The sequence below is a fragment of the Erythrolamprus reginae genome, chromosome 7 (genome assembly GCF_031021105.1).
Source record: "Erythrolamprus reginae isolate rEryReg1 chromosome 7, rEryReg1.hap1, whole genome shotgun sequence".
Lineage (NCBI taxonomy): Eukaryota > Metazoa > Chordata > Lepidosauria > Squamata > Dipsadidae > Erythrolamprus > Erythrolamprus reginae.
In genome coordinates, this window is record NC_091956.1 from 43,168,389 (window position 1) to 43,190,322 (window position 21,934).

Here is a 21,934-nt window from a genome sequence, read left to right on the forward strand (position 1 = left end):
TATAGAACGGTTATTGGACAGTATAGAGACCTTGTGTTAGTTATCAAATATAGTCAGGGGTATAGCAAACTTTTGATGTTAAAAAAATATTTGTTATACCAATAATTAGTATATCAGACCATTCTACGTTCTCCAGATCTAGGTCGTAGAGTTGGTGATTATGTGCTGAGTTGGTTAGGAAAATAAATAGCCTGCTGAGTAGAATCGATGTTAACTTGTCCGCTCCAAGGATCTTCTGTCGCAAGTGTATTATAAATATATTCCACCCCTGGAGCTTCTCAAAATCTGTCCAGATTGTTAGGGGGGTTAGAAAGCAACTCCTTCCTCGCTGTCAGTTTTCCCAGCGTGAGAAATGAAGACGAACTGTGGCTCAGCAACAGAAGGGGAGATCGAAAGGAAAAACAAGAACCAGGAAGCAGCTGAGTCACGCTGAGTCACGCTGTTCACGCTGATGAAACAGAGCCTCAAGATGAGTTTCAGAAGTCAGGGAAGACAAAACGGGAACACATCTAAAACGATAGAAAAACCCTCTGGGACGTCAGATCTTCATATTATATTATACAAACTTCGCGTGATGTTAGAGGATAGGATAAATGCCAGAAGCTGTAAAGACCCAAAATGCTTGGTCGCCGCCAGCCGGAAAGAGGAAGATGACGGCTCCTCCTTCTCTCTTCTCTGGTCGGAGCCAGTGGTTTTTCAAGCTCAGAAGACGCAGCCCAGAAGAGTGGGAGAAAAAAAAAATCTCCAGTTGTAAATCTCCAATACGATCTCAGACTGGTATGTTTTGGTTCAACTCCGCCGTCTCCTTCGCCTTCGCTAGTCACCGTGTAGTCTTGACCAGCTGGGAGCTCTCTAGGCCGCCATGTAGCTCCTAGCTTACAGGCACTCCGTCGTATGGGGATAGATCGCTTCGTCGATCGGGCTGCCGCCTCGAAATCAGACTAGCGTCACCCCCAATCCGTCAGACCCCTAATCGCAGGGTCTGTGGCCCTCGGGGACCAAAGAGAACCTATAAAAACGGAGGTGTATAACGGAGCTCCGCTCCCCACCGTCCGTTCAGCTCCGCCGCTGGTTCCGCCCCCCTGCTTGTTGCATATTGCTGATAGTTGGGTTGTAAAGAGGTTATCCATTGTATCTGTTTGGTTTGGTGGCCTGTAGTATACTCCAATTGTAACATTGCCCTTTTTTCTTTTATGTTGACCCATATGATTTCTAGGGGGCTATCTTCTTTGGATTGATATAGCTCAGTGACGGTGTAGTGATCTTTTATGTATTTATTTATTTTATTTATTTTTATTTTATTTATTAGATTTGTATGCCGCCCCTTTCCGTAGACTCCATATAATGCAACTCCACCTCCTTTCTTGTTTGACCTGTTTTTCTTGAAGAGATTGTAGCCTTTTATCTGTGTGTTCCAGTTGTGTGATTCATCCCACCATGTTTCTGTAATACCAATTAGATCGTATTGGCCCTCATGTACAGTAGACCCCCGCTCGTTGCGAGGGTTCCGTTCCAGGACCCCCCGCAACGAGCGGGTTTTCGCGAAGTAGCGCTGCGGAAGTAAAAACACCATCTGCGCATGTGCAGATGGCGTTTTTACTCCCACAGCGCTAGCGAGGAGCCGAAGATTGGGGGCGGGGCGGCTGTTTGCCGCCGGCATGGAGGGCTTCCTAGCAGCCCCCCAAACCCGGGTTGGGGGTCCGGGGGGCGCTGGCTCTCGGCGCTTTTGAGCTGAGTCCGGAAGCGAATTCGCTTCCGGACTCAGCTCAAAACCGGCGATACCAAGCGGCAAGGAACGGCTTGTCTCGGCGCTTTCGAGCTGACCGGACTCAGCTCGAAAGCGCCGAGACAAGCCGTTCCTTGCCGCTTGCTATCGCCGGTTTTGAGCTGAGTCCGGAAGCGAATTCGCTTCCGGACTCAGCTCAAAACCGGCGATACCAAGCGGCAAGGAACGGCTTGTCTCGGCGCTTTCGAGCTGACCGGACTCAGCTCGAAAGCGCCGAGACAAGCCGTTCCTTGCCGCTTGCTATCGGCACTTTTGAGCTGAGTCCGGGAGCGAATTCGCTCCCGGACTCAGCTCAAAAGCGGCGAGAATGAACGGCGTGGGCGGGCGAAGGGCGGGCGGCAGCGAGGAGTTTGCGTGGGCGGTGGGGAAACTCCTCGCTGACGCCAGCAAGAGGGGGAAGACCCAGGGAAGCCGCTGCCATCTACGCATGCGTGCCCGGCACGCATGCGTAGATGGTATTTTTGACTTCCGGGTTGAAAAATAGCGAAGTACCCTGTTCGCAATGGTTGGGGACGCAATAAACGGGGGATCACTGTATTAGTAATTCTAGTTCGTCTTGTTTGTTCCCCAGGCTTCGTGCATTAGTGTACAGGCATTTTAGGTGTTTGTGTCTGATTCTGGGTGGACATTTTTTTATCCTCTGGTTTATTTGTGGGCTTAACTTGTACCCCTTTGTTTTGTTCATTATTCAGTCTCTTACTTTGGTCACCCACCCCTCTCAGTTCTAGTTTAAAGCCCTCCTGATAAGTTGGGCTAGTCGATTTCAAAGGAGGTTCTTTCCAGCTCTGGTACGGTGTAACCCGTCTCTTGCTAGGAGCCCTTCTTGAAGGTATTGTAGACCATGGTCAAGGAATCCAAAGTTTGGAAGTTTGAGGGTAGGGGTGTATACATGAAACACAGTGTGTAACTCACTAGGAAGTCAGCTTTTTCATCTTCTTTGTGTGTGGTGGGTTTGCCTTCCATGTGGGTAGTAGGAGTGTCTTCTCTCTGAGTGCGTGGTTCCATCTTCATGGTAGGAGACTGGTAGTGGAGTAGTTGATGAGTGCTGCTGATGAGTGCTGTTTTTGTATTTAGTTGTGTTTTGGTTGGTCTTGTTTTTGCTGATTTATTAGTTGAGGCTCTGGGGAAGCTCCTGCGTCAGCTGGGTGCCGGGTGTGATGCCGGGACTCAAGGAGGGCTTGGTGCATCTTCCGCTGTTGTTGGGGGTTCCGTGGAAGCTCCCGTGGAAACTGGGTGCCGGGTTTGATGCCGGGGGCTCGAGGAGGGCTCCAGGCTGAGTTAGAATCCTCTGCTGTCATCGGGGGCTCTGGGGAGGCTCCCGCATCGGTAGAGTGGCAGGTGTGATGCCAAGGAGGGCTTCAAAAATCTTGCCCCAAATCTCTCCAAAAATCGCTCCCTTCAAAGCTTCCTTTCTAGCCCCAAATCTCTCCAAAAATCACTGCCCCAAAAGCTTCCTATCTAGCCCCAAATCTCTCCAAAAATTCCTCCCCCCAAAGCTTCCTATCTAGCCCCAAATCTCTCCAAAATCGCTCCCCGCGAAGCTTCCTATCTAGCCCCAAATCTCTCCAAAAATCGCTGCCCCAAAAGCTTCCTATCTAGCCCCAAATCTCTCCAAAAATCACTGCCATCGATATATCATCATTATATTGCCATCAAAGTTTAGGGAGTGGGATAAAAAACTTAATTTTGGGGTTGAAGAAGAGACCCAGAGTAAGGAAAAAATGGTTAATAGCTAATGAGAAAGAGAGCGGATGGGGAATTCCCTGTTTGGAGTTGTATAGAGAAGCATTTCAAATTAAAAGATTAATGGAGTTGCAATTATTTGAAAATAAATGGGTGAAATTGGAAAAAGAGATAAATGGGATGAAGAATAGAGAATTAATTTTTATAAGGTGGAATAGGCGCGATCTAAATAAATTAATAGGTGCCATGAAAGGGACTATAGAAATCTGGAAAAAATGGCAGTGGAAAATAGGATTATATAAATCAAAACTATCATCGCTATATGTAATAGAGATAATGAAACAAATCTAAACAGGGTTATTGGAGAGTCGAAGGCAAGAGGGATAACTAAGATAAAACAGTTATATGAGAAGGATGGGAGGCCAAGTAGAAATCGTATAGAATGGTGGTTGGGCAAGGGAAGATGGCTACAAATAAATGCAATATGTAAATATCTGAATGAAAGAGAGAATAAAGAAGCACTATTTAGCGAGGAGATAGAGTTAGAGATAATAATAAGAGAAAAAAAGTGAGGATATCAAGGCACAAGTAAGTAATATATATATAAGATGTTAGTGCAGTCAGACAGTTAGTGCAGTCCAAGGAATGACTAAATGGTGGCAAAGTGAAATACAAGTAGCAAAGTGAAATACAAGTAGATGTGCAAGAGATGAAAAACATAGTGGAGAACATAAGCAAAACTAAGAATACAAGGGTTAGGGAAATGAGAAGGAAAATATTACATAAGTGGCATTACACACCCATTCAATTTGCATACTTTCAGGTGTCTGTTGGCATGGGTGCCAAGATAAAGGAGTGTTTATGCATATGCTTTGGGAATGCCCGGTAGTGCACAATTTATGGGAAAAAGTGCAAGAGGATATTAATAGGATGTTAAATATGTGATGGATAATTACTAAGGAAATGGCAGTATTACTTAAAAGCAATGTGATGGGAGAATTTAGAGAAATAAAACAAGCAGCGATAGAAAGCACTCAGGTGGTAATAGTCTTGGGTTGGAAGGATGCGACAAAATGAACAATGCAAAATTGGTACCGGTACATGGTGGACCATATTCAATTTTAGATTATGGATAAAAGGATGAATTCGGTTAATAAAACTGATTTGCGACAACTGATGGGACGATGGGAGAGGGTAAGACGATATATGGCGAGTAGAACCCGCGACCAAGCTACAAGGAATAAATTGGAATCACTCTATAATATGTAAACAGATACTTTGCTCTTGAGTTAAAATGGTATACAAGAAACACCCCTGATTTGGTGGTGGGGTGTGAATGCTTGTCTGGTGGTGGGCACTAATCACAAAGCACCTATTTTATGTGTTGTGTGTGTTTATATCTTTAAAAAACTAATTTTTTAAAAAAGTAGTGAGTTTCTACAGGAACGGTAAAGTAGGTTGCACAGGTAGCATAAGTTGAACTGCATGTGCAGCTTCAGGTGTCCTGCCTGCGCATGCATCCAGTGTGTTTTTGCTTCTGTGCATGCGCCGGAAGCAACTTGGAACTTCTTTTCAAGCACACCTCAGTTTCTTGGCTCTTCCATGGAATGAACGTTGAGGATCCATGCCCCCATTTCCCACAATCCCTTCCTTTATATTGCCTGGAAGTGACATCACATCTCAAAGAGTTAAGGCTGTGAATTAATACCTTTTACTCTGAATCTCTTCTCGCCTTCTTGCCATTCTTCTATAGCGAGGAATAATGCAACTATTTTCTACTAACATGTCTTCCCACTGTCTGACAGAGACCAATCTCCCAATCTTACATCAGCCCCCTCAGGCTGTCCTCAGTCACTCTCGCTCTTAGCTTTCTCCAGCAGCTCCCCATGGCCCAGGGTACCCAGAGGGGCCTGGTTCACCCTCTTCAGAATCAGGCATGACCTGAGGTGGATAAGGAGCACTCACAACAGGGACAACCTTGCCGTTAATTGTTGCAACATAAATTGCCAATATATATTGTCGAATGCTTTCTGCATGTCCAGGAATATCAACGCTAATTGTTTTTCATAATGTGTTTTGTAATATTCTAGTACATCCATGATTATTCTAACTATTTTTTATTTGTCTCTTTGGTAAAAACTCATTTTGATCTGGATGAATGAATTTATTTTAAATAGTTTTAAAAATCTTTCCACAAATATTGCTACGAAAACTTTATAGTCTGTATTTAGTAATGAAATTGATCCATACTTTTTAATATGATTTATATCCAAATCTTTTGGGATCAGGGTAGTATAGACCGAGTCTGTGGAGAGGGGCGGCATACAAATCTAAATAATAATAATAATAATAATAATAATAATAATAATAATAATAATGTGTTTGGAATTTTAGCTTCCGAAAGTGAATGGATTCACTTTCTCATTAAGCTCACAGAATAAAGTACTAGTTGTTTATTCTATTCAGTTTATCTGGCCCTCTGTCTCACAATGACCCTGGGCAGCTAACAACAGTTACAGAATAAAACACAACCAACAATGAAAATAACATACATAATTAGCAATCAAGGCAAAACCAAACCAAACTGCAATTAACATAACTTCTTCTTGGTTATATTACACAAAGGTTGGAGAAAATAAAGACTAACTAAAACAAAAATATTGGATCTCTGATCTACATTACATGAAAAGTTCTTGTTTCGATTATGTTTCCTACAAGCCAGTTTTAAATATATTATTATGCAAATACCTTAAATATGCAAAACAATTATTATTTTCATATAATAGATAGATATGCTTTATCTATCTATAATTCTCTCTGTTTTCGAAGATTAAGGTCAAATCCTTAAAAAGCTAAAATTGCTCTTTATACAGAGAGCTAAAGTTCAGCAAACCTGGGAGAATTAAAAGAATGGTAAAATAATAATAATCCTAAAATGGCACTCTCCACAAGAACTGAACATGCTGATGATATGAGATGGTGATTATTAGAAATAAACCAAAAAAGTGAAGTATATTTTATATTGCATGTAGAAAGGACCACTAGAGATATTAAATAATATCAAAACATAGTATCAACTGTAGCATACTTCTACCCCACCATATGGGACTGAAAGACATTGCATTATGGTGGTTTCCCTTTGTTCTTTGTGATCAAGTCTAATCTATTAACAAGAAGAAGTCAAGTGAGTCAATCAGGCACAGTTGGCATTGCTCCAGATCCCATCAATTAAGCAATATCACTTAACGGGACCTAGGAAATGTACCTTCTTGGTCATAACACCTGCCTTCAAGAAAGCATAGAAAACATGGTTCTTACCCCAGGAATTGGGTTAAAGTGGGTGGCAAATGTGTATTTTAATGTCTGCTTTACTGGAGGGGAGTGAGGAGTGGATTTGTTTATTTTAATTGTATACTTTTATTGTATGCTACTCCGAGTTATTTTACAATTGGATAGCCTCTTAAATTTCTAAAATTTTGAAGATATTGTTATGCATAAAATTGTACACACACAACTGTATATTTATATATGTATACACACACACATACATACATGTAAAAAAGATAAACATTTAAGATCTACCACATGGCTTGTCAGGTTCCAGTTCCTCACAGAATTTCCAGAAATGATAGAAGTCTTCAGGCATCTTGAGCCGGTAATAGCTTTCGATTTCTTGGCGAATACAATCAGGGACATCTGCTTTGCCAGCTTGTACATTTTTTACCTCTTTCATGTTTTCACCCTACCAATGAACAGAAAACAAAGGAAGAAATAAGCTCGTACATTTATCATTTTAAGACAAGAAAAAGAAATAAAAATTTGAATGTAATCTGGGGGCTAACTTCTGATTTGTAGCAGATAAAGTAGTGCACTAAGAAATAAACAGCAAAGAGAATATATAATTCTCCATATTGTTTATGTGCAACTTTTTACAGATTTAAAATAAAAAAATAATATGCCAAGTTAAAGGAAGTTATTTATTTATTTAATTGGACTTATATGCCACCGCTCTCCGTGGACTCCACCCTCCATTACATATACCACCCTCATAAATTTCTGAGATAAGACGCTTTGTATGAATATATTGTATCAAAGATCCCGAGGATGGGAGGTGATATTAGAATGGTATTTTGAACTCATCTATCCCAGTAGTTGAAGGAGACAAAACCTCCAGTTTTTCGATACAGTGGGAATGGACATGGGGACACATTATTGATACCTGCTTTTGTGCTTCTGCATGACATCTCAGCTTCCTACCTTCAGCCATTGTGGCCATTGCTATGTTCTGTCTTTTGCGATTGTAACACTTTCCAATTTCTTCTTGTGGTGCTATTGCACAAAAGTGTCTATGTCAATCAAGAATAAAACAAGATAAGACAGGGCGCATACTGCAATTTTGGTAGATGGTAAATGTTAAAGATTACTGATACAAAACTAATAAAGCAGTAAGCAAACATGGTAGTATTGCTCATAAACTTATTAAATTCATAATTTGATGGTTACTTTTAAGCAAGCACTACTGAACTGAATGGCAGCTGAACTGAATGGGAACTTCCCAGAAAACATAGGGGTATGTTGTGATTTTAGATATGAAATCTATCTGAGGAGTAAGGCTTATATTTTGTATAGAAAAACAGTATTAGACCAATACTTCTAACTACCAGCACTACTATAATAATATGCTAGATATTTGTATTGCTAGGTTAAAATAATTATGTGAACAGCATTTTCCATTTTGATTCTTTCTAGATAAATTTATTCCAACTCTCACTATCCTGATAGCATAATAATAATGGTTAGAGACAGGTGTTTTGGTTAACGTATCTGGAATGAATCAGATTAGCAACCCTGTTTTAAACAGACAAAAGTAAGTTGACTATGTCCTGAGAAGACATCTTAAATTACACTTTTATACTTAATTTTTCCAAGCCGCAACCTCCTGAACTCTGCAGAATAAAGATTTCTATCAAAGCAAATACTTTACTGCATCATTCATAAACCTCAACAGCAAGAAAGCCAGAGAGGCTTGTTTGTGCCACAAAAAATGGAAATGTAAACAACTCTTGAGAGCTGTTCTGGCCTTCTGACTATCATTGCTAACAGAGGCAAGAGGAAAGAACAAGCTCAAAGCGAATGGATTGGAGAGCTGTACTAAGCCTGTTGTTGTAGCAAGTTCACTTGAAAAACTTTGTGGTACCTTAAAGGTTCACCCAAGTTTCATTACATTTTTAGTACAACACGCAAAACACCTACCTTCCCTACACTATTTTACAGAACGGGAAGCGGGAGAGAGGGAGGCAAGAGAAAAATAGCAGCTTATAAAAAGGAAAAGATTAGAACGAGAGGAAAAAAGAGACAGTAGAAGAGGCAGGGAATAAAACAGACAGCACCTATTAGAAACAAGACTGAAATGCAGACAAATAAAAAATAAACCGCCAAGAAACTAACAAGCCTCCTTACGACATCAAAACGAAACTACACTCCGTTCCAATTCGCGCTTCTCGCCCTTTCTCATGGAAGCGGAACTAAATAGTATCGCAGCAGAATGGAAAACGGTGGGTGGAGAGTCTCTTGTGCTACTGCCAGGCTTCGCGAAAAAAAGCGCCTCTGCCTACAGGGCGGGGGAATTGCTGTCGGAGCTTTCTCCCCCTCCCCGAAAGAAAGGAGTTCAGCCGACCGCATCTCCAGGCGTCTCTGTTTTGAGAGTAAGGAAGCTACTGTAGACAAAAGTGGTTTCTTTCCCGCTGCACCGCCAAAGATGCCGGTTGGATGAATAATAGTCTATAGCTGTTATCGTAGTAGAATTTCTGATGGAAAAAAGTGTATGTATGTATGCACCTCCGTGTGAATACTACCTTGTAACCAGACTTCTGTAAATTTATTTTAAATAATAAGAGAAATAGAATTCCAACCATGGTTGGTATTACAAGACTTAATATATTTGCCTGTTTTGTATTTTCCCCCTCTGACTTTAATACCTTTTGTCAAAATAAAATTAAATAAGTAAATTTTACTTAGTTGCAGAAAAACTAAAAACTTCCACTGATAAATGCTCATAGTAATCAAAATATGCATGAACAAGCTGTCCACCAACCTCCAATTTCAATCTCCTGAAATGTTCTCACAATCAAAGACTTTGTGCCCACAATTTCAGTACGCCATAAAAATCCTTCTCTGATTAAATCTCTAGGAAATAAGCTTTTATGTTAGACCTGCACATGACCACATGCCACATGACCCTTATTAATGATAATAGGATGTAAGTAGCTTAAACTTGTACTGTAGATCAATGTTCCCTCTAATTTTTTTTCGGAAAAGTATAGTGTCTGAGCGGCAATCCCTTCGGGACTGGGTGGCATAGATAAATAAACAAACAAACAACTAAATTTATTTATTTATCTCCCTCTCTCCCTTCTCTCTTTTCCATTCCTGTCTCCTCCCCCCTTATCTCTCTCTCTTCTTTTTTTTAAAATAAATTTTATTGATTTTTATATAATAGACAAACAAACATACAAACATTAAACACAAAATGGGATACATTTTCCCCGCTTGTCTTGAAAGTATAAATTCAAATACAGAAAAAGAATACATAGTTAAATATGTGTTGAATATTAAAAATTTTGCTAAATTTTGAATTAAAGTTTTTCACATTTTTACTAATATATATATAAAACCAAAATTCTTACTATATTACTTATATATAAACTAATTCTTATATATAAACTAATTCTACCATAATCCTTAAACAATAAATTTAACTAGTACTAATATTACCCAAGTAAAAACAAGTACAACAAGTTAACTAAAAATAGATTATATATCTTATTTTTCTTATCTAGCCATTTATAAACTTTGTTCCATGTTTCGTAGAACTTAGTATCTTCTTGATCATTTAGACGTCTTGTCATCATATCCATTTCAGCGCAATCTAATATTTTTGCTATAACTTCTTCTTCTTTGGGGACTTCCTCCCCCTTCCAATTCTGCGCATAAATAATTCTAGCCGCAGTTAATATGTGTATAATTAAATATAAAGTTTCTTTCTTATAAGTTTGATTGGTAATTCCTAATAAATAGAATTCCGGAGTAATTTCTATATCTTGCTTTATAATTTCTTTTATTATTTTCTCTGTCATCTTCCAATATATTTTAGCTTTACCACATGTCCACCATTGATGATAATAGGTTCCTATTTCTTTCTTACATTTCCAACACAATGGAGAAGTTTTAGGGAACATTTTTGCTATCCTATTTGGTGGGAGATGCCATCTATAGAACATTTTAATTTGGTTTTCTTTTAATGATACTGATTTGGTCATTTTCCAATTATTAATCCAGACTTTCTCCCATGTATCTATATCTATTTCTTTACCAATGTTTTTGCACCATCTTATATTATCTTTTAGAGTCAACTCTATATTTTTGTGTGCAATAAGAAATTTATATATTTTCCCTATTGTTTTTGTTTGGTTAAGAGTAATTAAATTGCTTAACAAATTTTTGTTCTTATTGAAAATATAGAGTATTTTGTCCTTCTGGTATCTGGATTGAATCTGTGCATAGTGCCACCAATCTATTGTTATCCCTTCCTCTTGTAGTTTGATCCTGGATTTTAATTTCATTTGGTCATTTAATAGATCTTTATATCTTATATATTTTTTGTCCTTTATGGACTTTGGATGTATTATTGCTTCTAGAGGGGCAAGCCATTCTGGAATGGTTAAAAAATGATTTTTCCTTATATCTTTCCAGACTTCTAATAGATATTTCCTTAATGTATGTCTTTTAAAATAAGAATGGCTTTTCTCCTTATCATACCATATGAAGGCATGCCATCCAAGCATGAGATCATGCCCTTCTAAATTTAATATTCTTTTATTTTCTAAAGTTATCCAATCTCTAATCCATGTTAAGGCGGCCGCCTGATAATATAATTTCCAATTTGGAAGTCCGAATCCTCCCCTTTCTTTAATATCCTCTAGACAATTTATTTTTATCCTTGCTTTTTTCCCTTGCCATAAATTTTTTTTAACTATGTTTGTTAAATTTTTGAAAAAAATACCCCCTGGGTTTATTGGAATTACCTGAAAAAGAAATAAAATTTTAGGCAGAATATTCATCTTATTAATTGTTGCCACTCTTCCTAGAAAATATATTTTTAAGTTGTTCCAGATTTCTAAATCTTTTTTAATTTCTGTCAATAGTTTTATATAATTATCATTTTTTAATGTTATTGTTTTAGCTGTTAACCATATTCCTAAATATTTTACTTTTTTGACAATCTTTATTCCGGAAATGCATTCTAATTTGGTTTCTTGTATTTTACTCATATTTTTGGTTAAAAATTGTGTTTTACTTTTATTTAACTTAAAACCTGCTACCTTTCCATAGTGTTCTATTGTCTGCATTAGTATTGGGACTGTCGTTATCGGTTCTTAAATTATAAAAGTCAAGTCATCTGCAAAAGCTTGGACTTTGTAAGTCTCGTCTCCTACAGTTAGGCCTTTTATTTTGGGGTCTGCTCTTATCTTAATTAATAGTCTCCAAAGCCATAATGAATAACAACGGTGATATAGGACAACCTTGGCGAACTCCCTTATTTATCTCAAGTGTTGCCAATTGTTCATTATTTAGTATTATGTTCGTTGTTTGTTTTGAATAAATGGCATCTATTAAATTAACAAATTTTGGACCAAATTTCATTTTATTTAATTGCATTTTTATAAATATCCAATTGACGTTGTCGAAGGCTTTTTCGGCATCTAGGAACATTAATGATAATGTTTTCCCTGGGTGTTGCTCATAATATTCTAACGTATTTATGACAACTCTAAGGTTATTTTTAATTTGTCTACCTGGTAAAAAGCCATTTTGGTCTTGATGTATTATCCCATTTATAACTCTTTTGAGTCTTTCTGCATATATAGCAGTAAATATCTTATAATCTACATTTAATAATGATATAGGCCTGTAGTTTTTAATTTTTTCTGGTTCCGTACCCGACTTATGAATTAGGGTTATTAATGATTCTGACCAGGATTTGGGAATTTTACCCTCAAGTCTACATTCGTTAAAAAATTCTAACATATTATTTCTTATTGTTTCATTTTCTATTTTATACAATTCTGCCGGTATGGCATCTGGGCCAGTAGCTTTGTTATTTTTCTGTTTTTTTATTATTGTTAGGAGTTCTTCCATTGTTATTGGTCCATCCATAATAGCCTGTTGGTCTTCCATTATTTGTGGTAATTTTGAGTGTTCTAAGTAATTAAAAACTTCATCTTTGCTAATATTATCTTTTGTATATAGTTCTTTAAAAAAATTATACACAATGTCTGCTTTTCCTTCTGTGTCATATTTTATTAAACCGTCCTTATCTTCTAATTTTTTAATTAGTTTTGATTGCCTCTGTTTTCTAAGTTTATATGCTAACCATCTGCCTGGCTTATTCGCATGTTCAAAGTAATATTGTTTTGCTCTTTTTATTTTTTCAGTTGTTTGATTTTGTTCTATCAATCTAATTTTATGTTTGATTACATTTATTTTTGTTTTCAAATCTCTATTCTTTGTATTTTGTTGTGATAAAGATTCTAATTGTTTTAGCTCATTTATTAGTTGTTCATATTTTATTTTATTTTCCTTGTTATGTTTTGCTGTATAAGATATCGTTAATCCTCTTATGTATGCTTTAGCTGTGTCCCATAGGTTTTGTGGAGTAGTGTCTGAGTTTTTATTAATTTCAAAAAATATTTTTAATTCTTTTTCGATCCAATCCTTATATTTCTTGTCTTTCAAAATGTTTCTATTCATCCGCCAATTAACCTGTTTATTATTAGTTCTCATATAAACTACTACAGGATTGTGATCAGCCCATGTATTAACATCTATCTCGACCTCTTTTATTTGTTCTGCAATTATTTTTGAAGCTCATACCATGTCTATTCTTGTCCAAATTTTATGGGGGTTGGAGTAAAAAGTATATTGTCTCTTGTGAGGATGTCTTTCCCTCCAAATATCGTTTAATAATAATTCCACTTTCATTTTTTGGAAAGTGCTAGGTAATAGATTCTTTCTTCTCTTTTTACTTTTATTATCCCCCCCCTGAATGATCTAATTGTCTGTTTGTGATAGCATTAAAATCACCAATTATTAATATATTTTCAATATTTAACTCTGTTATTATTTGATGTAATTTTTTGTAAAATGTCATTTGATCTTCATTAGGGGCATAGATCGAAACAATAACCAGAGGTCTAGGTTCAATGTCAACTTGTACAATCAAAATTCTACCTTCATCATCTTTAAATATTTGTTTGGAATTTATAGAATTCTCAACATACATCACTACTCCTCTTTTTTTTTGGTCTGCTAATGCAGCATACATTTTTCCAATTTTGGGATTCAATAATAATTTTGATTACTTTTTTTAATGTGCACTTCTTGTAGTATTGCAATTTGAGCATTTTGGTTTCTGATTTTGGAAAAGATTTGTTTCCTTTTCCTTGGTTCATTAAGTCCATTCACATTTACGGAAAAGATTTTTAAGTCTTTACTTATTGTCATTTGTTAGGTTTTTTGGTTTCGCGCTGAGGTTGAACTCTTCTAGCGCCTTGGTCCTGCTCTACTATCTGAGCGGTAGCCCCAATGGCTTGCTCCTGTTGTGTTGCTGATTCTTTCACTGGTTGCTGTTGTACTGGTTGTTGTTGAACAGTTTGTTGCTTTGCTGGTTGATCCAGTTGGCTTATACCACTGTTTTCAAAGAAATCCGTTGCTTGGTCCAGGTTTTCCAACTTGTATCTTCTAGAACGCCAAGTCAATGATATTCCTTCTGGAATGAGCCAGCGAAAGGTTATATTTTCTTTGATCAAAATTCTAGTTAGAAAATGATAGTCTCTTCTACTTTCTCTGACACTTCTTGGGACTTGTTTTAATATTTTTATTTCAACTCCTTTGTGTTGCAATTTTGATGTTCTTGCCCAGTGCAGTATGTCATCTTGCAGAGTCTTTCTTGCAAACTTAATATGGATCTCTCTCGGGAGATTGTGGCAACGAATGTAGCTATTTGAAATTCTAAAAACTTCATCGATTTCTCTCAATATTTCCGTGGGGTCAACCTGGAGTATTCCTCCAATAGTTTCAGCCATAGTCATCTTTAAATCTTCATCTTTTTCTTCTATTATATTCTGAAATCGTAGCCCATACGAAGCGCGTTGCATCTCCAAGTGAGTAATTGATTCATCATACCTTCTGTATCGTGAGTCAGCTCTGCCGTCAAGATGGTCCATTCTCTTTTCAATTTTGTCAGACTTTTCTTCAACTGTTTTAACACGGTCTTCACTTTCTTGTAGGGTTTGTTGCATCTCCTTTATCTGTGCCTTCATTTCTCCCATGTCTGCTTTCAGTTCAGCCATCTCTGTTTTGAATTCCGCCAGCTCTGATTTTATGGCTTCTCTTTGTTGTGTTGCATCATCTTTTATAGCCTCTCGTTGTTGAGTTGCATCTTCTTGAGATTTAAGCATGAAGTCCTTCATTGCGTTTAAGGTTTCTTGTATTGTTGTCAGAGTAGGCTGCAGCGATTTGTCTTTGTCCTTCTCCTTGGTAGACATAGTTACAGATAAGACCTGGTGTGTCGGGGAAGGATCGGGTGATCCTTGTGGAGAAGAAGTTGCGGCAGCTGCTTGTTTTTTAACTGTTTTAACATAGGTTGAAGTGCTTGACATTTTCGAATTTAAAATTACTGTTAATTTGTATGTAGTAAAAGGAAGAGAATCCCTATAAATTCCAAACCTGTTCAATTTGCTTTACTACCAATTTCCCTTGAGATATAACAATGTATTATTACCTAATAAAAACAATGAATATGTCAATCAAATTGCTGGCAAAATTCACAATAGGTTATCTTTTAACTTTAAATTAGCAGAACCAAAAGAAGAGAAAAAGAGTATAACACTTTTAAAAAGAAAGAAAAGGAAAGAAAGTCTAATAAAGAAAAAGGGAAAGTACCTATTAAAAAGTAAGAAAGAGAGAGAATGGCAATGTGTCTAAGAAAGAAAGAAAAATAAAAGAAGGAAGGGGTAGGAAGAAAGAAAAGGAAAAAGTAACAAAGAAAATAAAAAAGACTGTCTTAAGAGAGAGAGAGACAAAAGGGGGTTTTTAATTTCACTAACGTAGAGCAGGGAACCAAGGTTTGTTAACAATGCATATGTTTTAAATCAACCCTCTCTCACTTCTCTCTTTTCCATTCCTGTCTCCTCCCCCCTTATCTCTCTCTCTCTCTCTGTGAACTCTTGAACCATTTCCAAAAACAGGTGAGGGCTGGGGTTTTTTTCTCTCTGTTATTATTTGGGTGCTTTTTACCATATGCTTTAAATCAAGAGTCACTTCACTCTTTTGTTTCTGTCTCTTTCCTCTCATTCTCTGCCTCAATCATTTTATCATTTCTCTTTTTTCTTCCCTTTTTGATCTCATTTCTCTCTCTCTCTCCTCTCTCTTGCTTTCTTTCTCTCTCCCCCTCCTTCTCTCCCCCTCTTGCCCCCTCTTTCTCTCTCCCCCCTCTTGCCCCCTTTCTCTCTCCCCCCTTTCTCCCTCCCCCCCTCTTGCCCCCTCTTGCCCCCTCTTTCTCTCCCCCCCCCTCTTCCTACCTGTTTAAAGGTGTCCATGCCATTCTCCTCTGCTGCAGTTGGCCCACCAAGACCCTCCCCCCAGAGCTTGGGCTGTGCAGATAAGGAGAATGCTCGCCTGGCTCGGCTGAGGCAGGGGTGGGCAGGTCCAAGGACGCTCGGAGTGAAGCCACCTCATGCGAGCCAAGCAAGCGGCTGTGGGAGGCGCCCTTCAGGCGCAGCCTCTACCCAGCTTAGGCACTCGGAGCGAAGCCGCCTCATCCGAGCTGGGCAAGCGGCTGTGGGAGGCGCCGGTCAGGCTGCCCAGGAAAGCAGGGCTTTGCTGGCCAGCACGACAGCGGGGGAAAAGGTGGAGTTAAGGGCCAAGTAGGCCAAACCTGGGCCCATCGCCCCCGGCTCCAGGGGGCAGGCCCAGTGTGGCAGCAGGGGAGGAGGAGGTGAAGCCGGCTGCCCAGGGAAGTGGTGTATTTGAAAAACGCGCTGATTTTCAAATGCACTGCTTTTCAAATGCGCTGTTTCCCTGGCAGCCGGTTTTGCATCCTCCTCCCTCGCTGCCATGCTGGGGCTGCCCACTGGAGCCGGAGGCGACGGGCCCGGCCTCGGCCCACTCGGCCCCGGTGTGGCCAAAGCATGAGCTTCGCATCCTTTTCCGCCGCCGCGCTGGGGCCTGCCCGGTGCCGCCGCCTCCCCCCTTTTATCCCAGCGCAGGCCGAGCCACAAAGGCAAAGGGCGGGAGTGCCTGATGGATGCCACCATCTTTCCCTGAACTGGTCGCTCCCCGCCCCCAACTCCGACGCCCAGCTCAGCTGGGCAATCTTTGAAAAGGCTGCAGGGGAGGGGTATTTTTCTGCACAGTGTGCACCTTAAGGGGAACAATGCTGTAGATTAATATTTCCAAAGCAGTACAGTGGTACCTCATGATACGAACCGCTCGTCATACGAACTTTTCAAGACACAAACCCAGGGTTTGGAATTTTTTTGCCTCTTCTTACGAACTTTTTTCACCTTACGAACCTGCCGCTGGGATGCCCCACCTCGAGACTTGAGTTCCTCCCGTTTTTTCCCACCCTGTCTTGCACCATTCTCCCCTCTGGATCTCCATGGGTTTCCCCCGTTTTTTCCCACTCTGTCTTGCACCATTCTCCCCTCTGGATCTCCATGGGTTTCCCCCATTTTTCCCCACCCTGTCCTGCCCCATTCTCCCCTCTGGATCTCCATGGGTTTCCCCCATTTTTCCCCACCCTGTCCTGCCCCATTCTCCCCTCTGGATCTCCATGGGTTTCCCCCATTTTTCCCCACCCTGTCCTGCACCATTCTCCCCTCTGGATCTCCATGGGTTTCCCCCATTTTTCCCCACCCTGTCCTGCACCATTCTCCCCTCTGGATCTCCATGGGTTTCCCCCGTTTTTCCCCACCCTGTCCTGCCCCATTCTCCCCTCTGGATCTCCATGGGTTTCCCCAGTTTTTCCCCACCCTGTCCTTCCCCATTCTCCCCTCTGGATCTCCATGGGTTTCCCCCGTTTTTCCCCACCATGTCCTGCCCCATTCTCCCCTCTGGATCTCCATGGGTTCCTCCCGTTTTTTCCCACCCTGTCCTGCCCCATTCTCCCCTCTGGATCTCCATGGGTTCCTCCCGTTTTTCCCCACCCTGTCTTGCACCATTCTCCCCTCTGGATCTCCATGGGTTTCCCCCATTTTTCCCCACCCTGTCTTGCACCATTCTCCCCTCTGGATCTCCATGGGTTTCCCCCATTTTTCCCCACCCTGTCCTGCCCCATTCTCCCCTCTGGATCTCCATGGGTTCCCCCATTTTTCCCCACCCTGTCCTGCACCATTCTCCCCTCTGGATCTCCATGGGTTTCCCCCATTTTTCCCCACCCTGTCCTGCACCATTCTCCCCTCTGGATCTCCATGGGTTTCCCACGTTTTTCCCCACCCTGTCCTGCACCATTCTCCCCTCTGGATCTCCATGGGTTTCCCACGTTTTTCCCCACCCTGTCCTGCACTATTCTCCCCTCTGGATCTCCATGGGTTTCCCTCCCCCCACTCCGTTCGCCTCAGCTTCGTCTGCCAGCAGCTTTTTTTTTTTTAAGCCTTAATGTTTTGGATTTTCCTAATCGGCTTGCACGCATTATTGGCTTTTCCATTGATTCCTAGGGGAAACATTGTTTCATCTTACGAACTTTTCACCTTACGAACCTCGTCCTGGAACCAATTAAGTTCGTAAGATGAGGTATTACTGTAATTCCTTGTGTATCGTATGGTCTCCTCAGGCAGTAACGATTGATACCATTTTTTTGAAATTTGTTTGGCATTGGCAATAATTTTTTTAAGTTTCTGGTCTTTAAAAATCTTCTCTGAAGCATATACAATTTGTGTGACAAACATGTGACATTTGTATGTCAATATAAAATCATTGTTTATTTGACATATTAATGGACTGATACAAAAAAATTAGAATTCTATGAGGAATAGAAAATTGGACAACATATTTCTTTCAGGATTAAAAAAACCTTAAGATGCCAAAAAAATCCTATATAAAAATATTTCTTAGATCCATTATTATTGTCATCTTCACATCTGTGTCACATAAAGAATAGATATGATCTATTCTAGGTGGCCACTTGAGGCGCAGCCGCTGTAGGAGGGAGATCTCTCCCCCCCACTACTTTTTTCCTTTGTTTTCCAAGATCCTTCGAGACACAGATCGTCTGGAGGGTCACGTAGGTGAAGATGGGATATCCAGGCATCAGGGGGAGGGTTAAAGGCATTTGCCTCCGGATGTGAAGGGCACCCTCCCTATTGGGACTCAAAGGCGTTCATCGTTGCCATTCAGCATGGCGGGCCTGAAGCTTTGACAGCCACGAAAGGAGGAAGAAATGCAGATTGACAGATCAGCCCATTCACTGTAAGCTATTAGCTGAATTCCTATTTCCGGGATCCTTACAATCATTAAATAATCTAAAACTGAAAAGAAAAGAACTGTACTGAAATATAATAGACTATATTTGGCTGAAAACAATTGATAATAACAGACATTCAAAAAAAATCGGACTAGATGATAGACTGGAGAGACTTAGATATAATCAAGGCGGCGATAGCGATAACGTGGAGATTGGCAAAGAAGACTTAAGTAGTGTTGTGGTTGGCTCTGGCCCTGCTCCTGCCCCAAGGAATGTGGAGGTGGATGCAGAGGAAACATCAACATGTCATAGGCCTGTTTTATTGCCGACAGAGTCAGGGAGTGAAGTTTCCTCAGCAGAAGAAGGTGAGGGTGACTTGGAAGAGGGGAGTTTGGCAATCAGCCCAGGAGGAGATAAATCATCCTTATCATCCCTGGATTCTGAACAAAAATGTATGACATATCCACGCAGGCGTAGAGTGATGCATAGGAGACAACAACTGAAGGATTATTACAGGAGATAAATGAGGCCACCTGTGTTTGGGTGGGGCTGTTGTAATTAGTGCTACAGATAAAAGAGCAGCGTGCTGTTTTAGTCTCATGGCAGTTTATCTGATTCATAGTTTCGTCAAGATAGTGGTTTTTGCTGTTCAAGATTGTTTGTAGACTTTCTGGACTTTAGAATTGGACTCAATTTCCCAGTTATTGGGTGAGCATTTGGATTGCATTTAACCTGTGCCTTGTGTGTACCAGAAAATCCCTTTGACGTTTAAAAAGGGAGCTGTTTCTGTTTTTTTGTTGATAAAGACTATACTCTACCTATTTTTATTCTTACTTCTATTTCTACTTTTGACCATATTCTAATATCGTATAGTATTTATAATAAGTAAGATTTAATAGTTGGTATTTAAAATTTAGTATTTAGTATTTACGTTAAGTAAAATTTAATAGTTGGTATTTAATATTTAGTATTCTGTATCTAGTATTACATATCTAGACAATATCTATAGTCTCTTACAGTTTTGATAACCATTATTAAACAAATCATACAGAGTTTGAATGTGCTATAACGTAATAATATAATTATTGCCTTCCTTTCCTTTATTCTTCCTTTCCGCCCACTCTTCTCCTCATTTTGAACTGTATTTGATATATATTATATTTTGAACTATATTTGATATATATTACAAATTTTTATTAACTTCATAAACATAAGGGAAAAACTGTATATCTAGAAATTATCTTAGAAATTTAATTCTGTATGTATAATCATTGAAGGGTAACTATTAATTAATTGTAATCCAAAAGCTATATATTGATACTAGTAAATAGCCCATATCTTACAGTTAGTACACAGTCATTTGGAATAGAATTTTTAATATTCTTGAAAAACAAAACCAGATTATAAAGGAGATGGCCAGCTATCAACCAAAAACTACTAAAATGAGCAACAGATTATAAAAGTAGAGAAAAGGATTGAGCAGAATGAGAAAAAATAGACTATGTGGAACAAAAACTTACCAATAATAATAACAATTTAATAATAATTTATTAGATTTGTATGCCACCCCTGTCCGAGGACTCGGGGCGGTTCACAACAACATAAACAGTGTACAAATCCCATTTTTTAAAAAAATACGATTAAAAACCCTTATAATAAAATAATCACACAATCCAATCAAACCATACACCTACCTTGACAATTGGGGTATTTGTTAATTTCTCCATGCCTGGCGGCAAAGATGAGTTTTTCATAACTTACAAAAGGTGAGGAGGGTGGGGGCAATCTTAATCTCTGGGGGGGAGTTGGTTCCAGAGGGCTGGGGCCACCACAGAGAAGGCTCTTCCCCTGGGTCCCGCCAGGCGACATCATTTAGTTGACAGGACCCGGAGAAGGCCAACTCTGTGGGACCTAATCGGCCGCTGGGATTCGTGCGGCAGAAGGCTAACAAAAACCTCAAAGATTCTTTAATTCATCTTGAAATGGAGAGGTCTGCCTACTTTCTGAGATTCCAAAATACAGTGGTACCTCGAGATACGAGTTTAATTCGTTCCGGACCTGGGCTCTTAAGTCGAGCAGCTCTTATCTCGAACGACTTTTCCCCATAGGAATTAATGTAAATAATTTTAATTGGTTCCAGCCCTCAAAAAACTCACAAAGTTAGTCTAAATTATGCAGAAAGACATGTTTTTAATGAAGAAATGTACATGTACATATAAATGAATAATGAAGTTTCTTTCACTTAACTTGTAAACTTTCTTAAACTTTTAAATTTACATATGTTCAACTTCTCTGCCACCCAATCCTGTAGGACAGAGGTCCCCAACCCTTTTTGCACCAGGGACCGGCTTTAAGCGATCAAGAGAGGAATGGGTGAATGAATGGACGGAGGGTGGGAAGGAAGGAAGGAAAGAGGGAAGGGACAGGAACAGAGGAAGGAAGCAAGGAAACTTATGAAAGGGGAGAGTAAGAGAGGAATGAGTGAAGGGAGGGAGGGAGGGAAGAAGGTGGGAAGGAGAAAGAAAAGAAGAAATAGAGGAAGGGAAGGTAAAAGAGAGAAAGAAAAAGAGCAAGAAAGAAAGAAAGAAAGAAAGAAAGAAAGAAAGAAAGAAATGGGGAAGGGACAGGAACAGAGGAAGGAAGCAAGGAAACTTATGAAAGGGGAGAGTAAGAGAGGAATGAGTGAAGGGAGGGAGGGAGGGAAGAAGGTGGGAGGGAGAAAGAAAAGAAGAAATAGAGGAAGGGAAGGTAAAAGAGAGAAAGAAAAAGAGCAAGAAAGAAAGCTGCAAGCACCCCCCGAGCCCCCCAGGCCGGCTGCAACCTTTTAAAACACGCGCGCCGCTTCGCAGCTGTCTCCTGAAGCCGAACGCGGAAGTTAGCGTTTGGCTTCAGGAGACAGCTCCTTGGCGCTTGTATCTCGAATTTGGGCTTGTAAGTAGAAC

At 39.7% G+C, this 21,934-nt stretch overlaps 1 protein-coding gene across 7 annotated transcripts in view; it reads right to left on the reverse strand.

Moving 5' to 3' along the window:
* HPF1 (histone PARylation factor 1) overlaps positions 1–9,661 on the reverse strand; it is a 36,209-nt gene extending 26,548 nt beyond the window's left edge. Inside the window, exons 1-3 of one of the 7 annotated variants that reach the window (XM_070756599.1) lie at positions 9,564–9,661; positions 7,689–7,815; positions 7,052–7,211 (exon numbers count right to left, since the gene is read on the reverse strand). In XM_070756599.1, coding sequence (XP_070612700.1) covers positions 7,052–7,211; positions 7,689–7,745 — 217 coding nt within the window. In that variant the 5' untranslated portion in view covers positions 7,746–7,815; positions 9,564–9,661. Of the gene's footprint in view, positions 1–7,051; positions 7,212–7,688; positions 7,816–8,722; positions 9,079–9,146; positions 9,170–9,563 lie in introns of those variants that run through there. The other 6 variants (XM_070756598.1, XM_070756597.1, XM_070756600.1 and 3 more) reach the window with 6 other exon arrangements.
* Between the last annotated feature and the right edge of the window lie 12,273 nt (positions 9,662–21,934).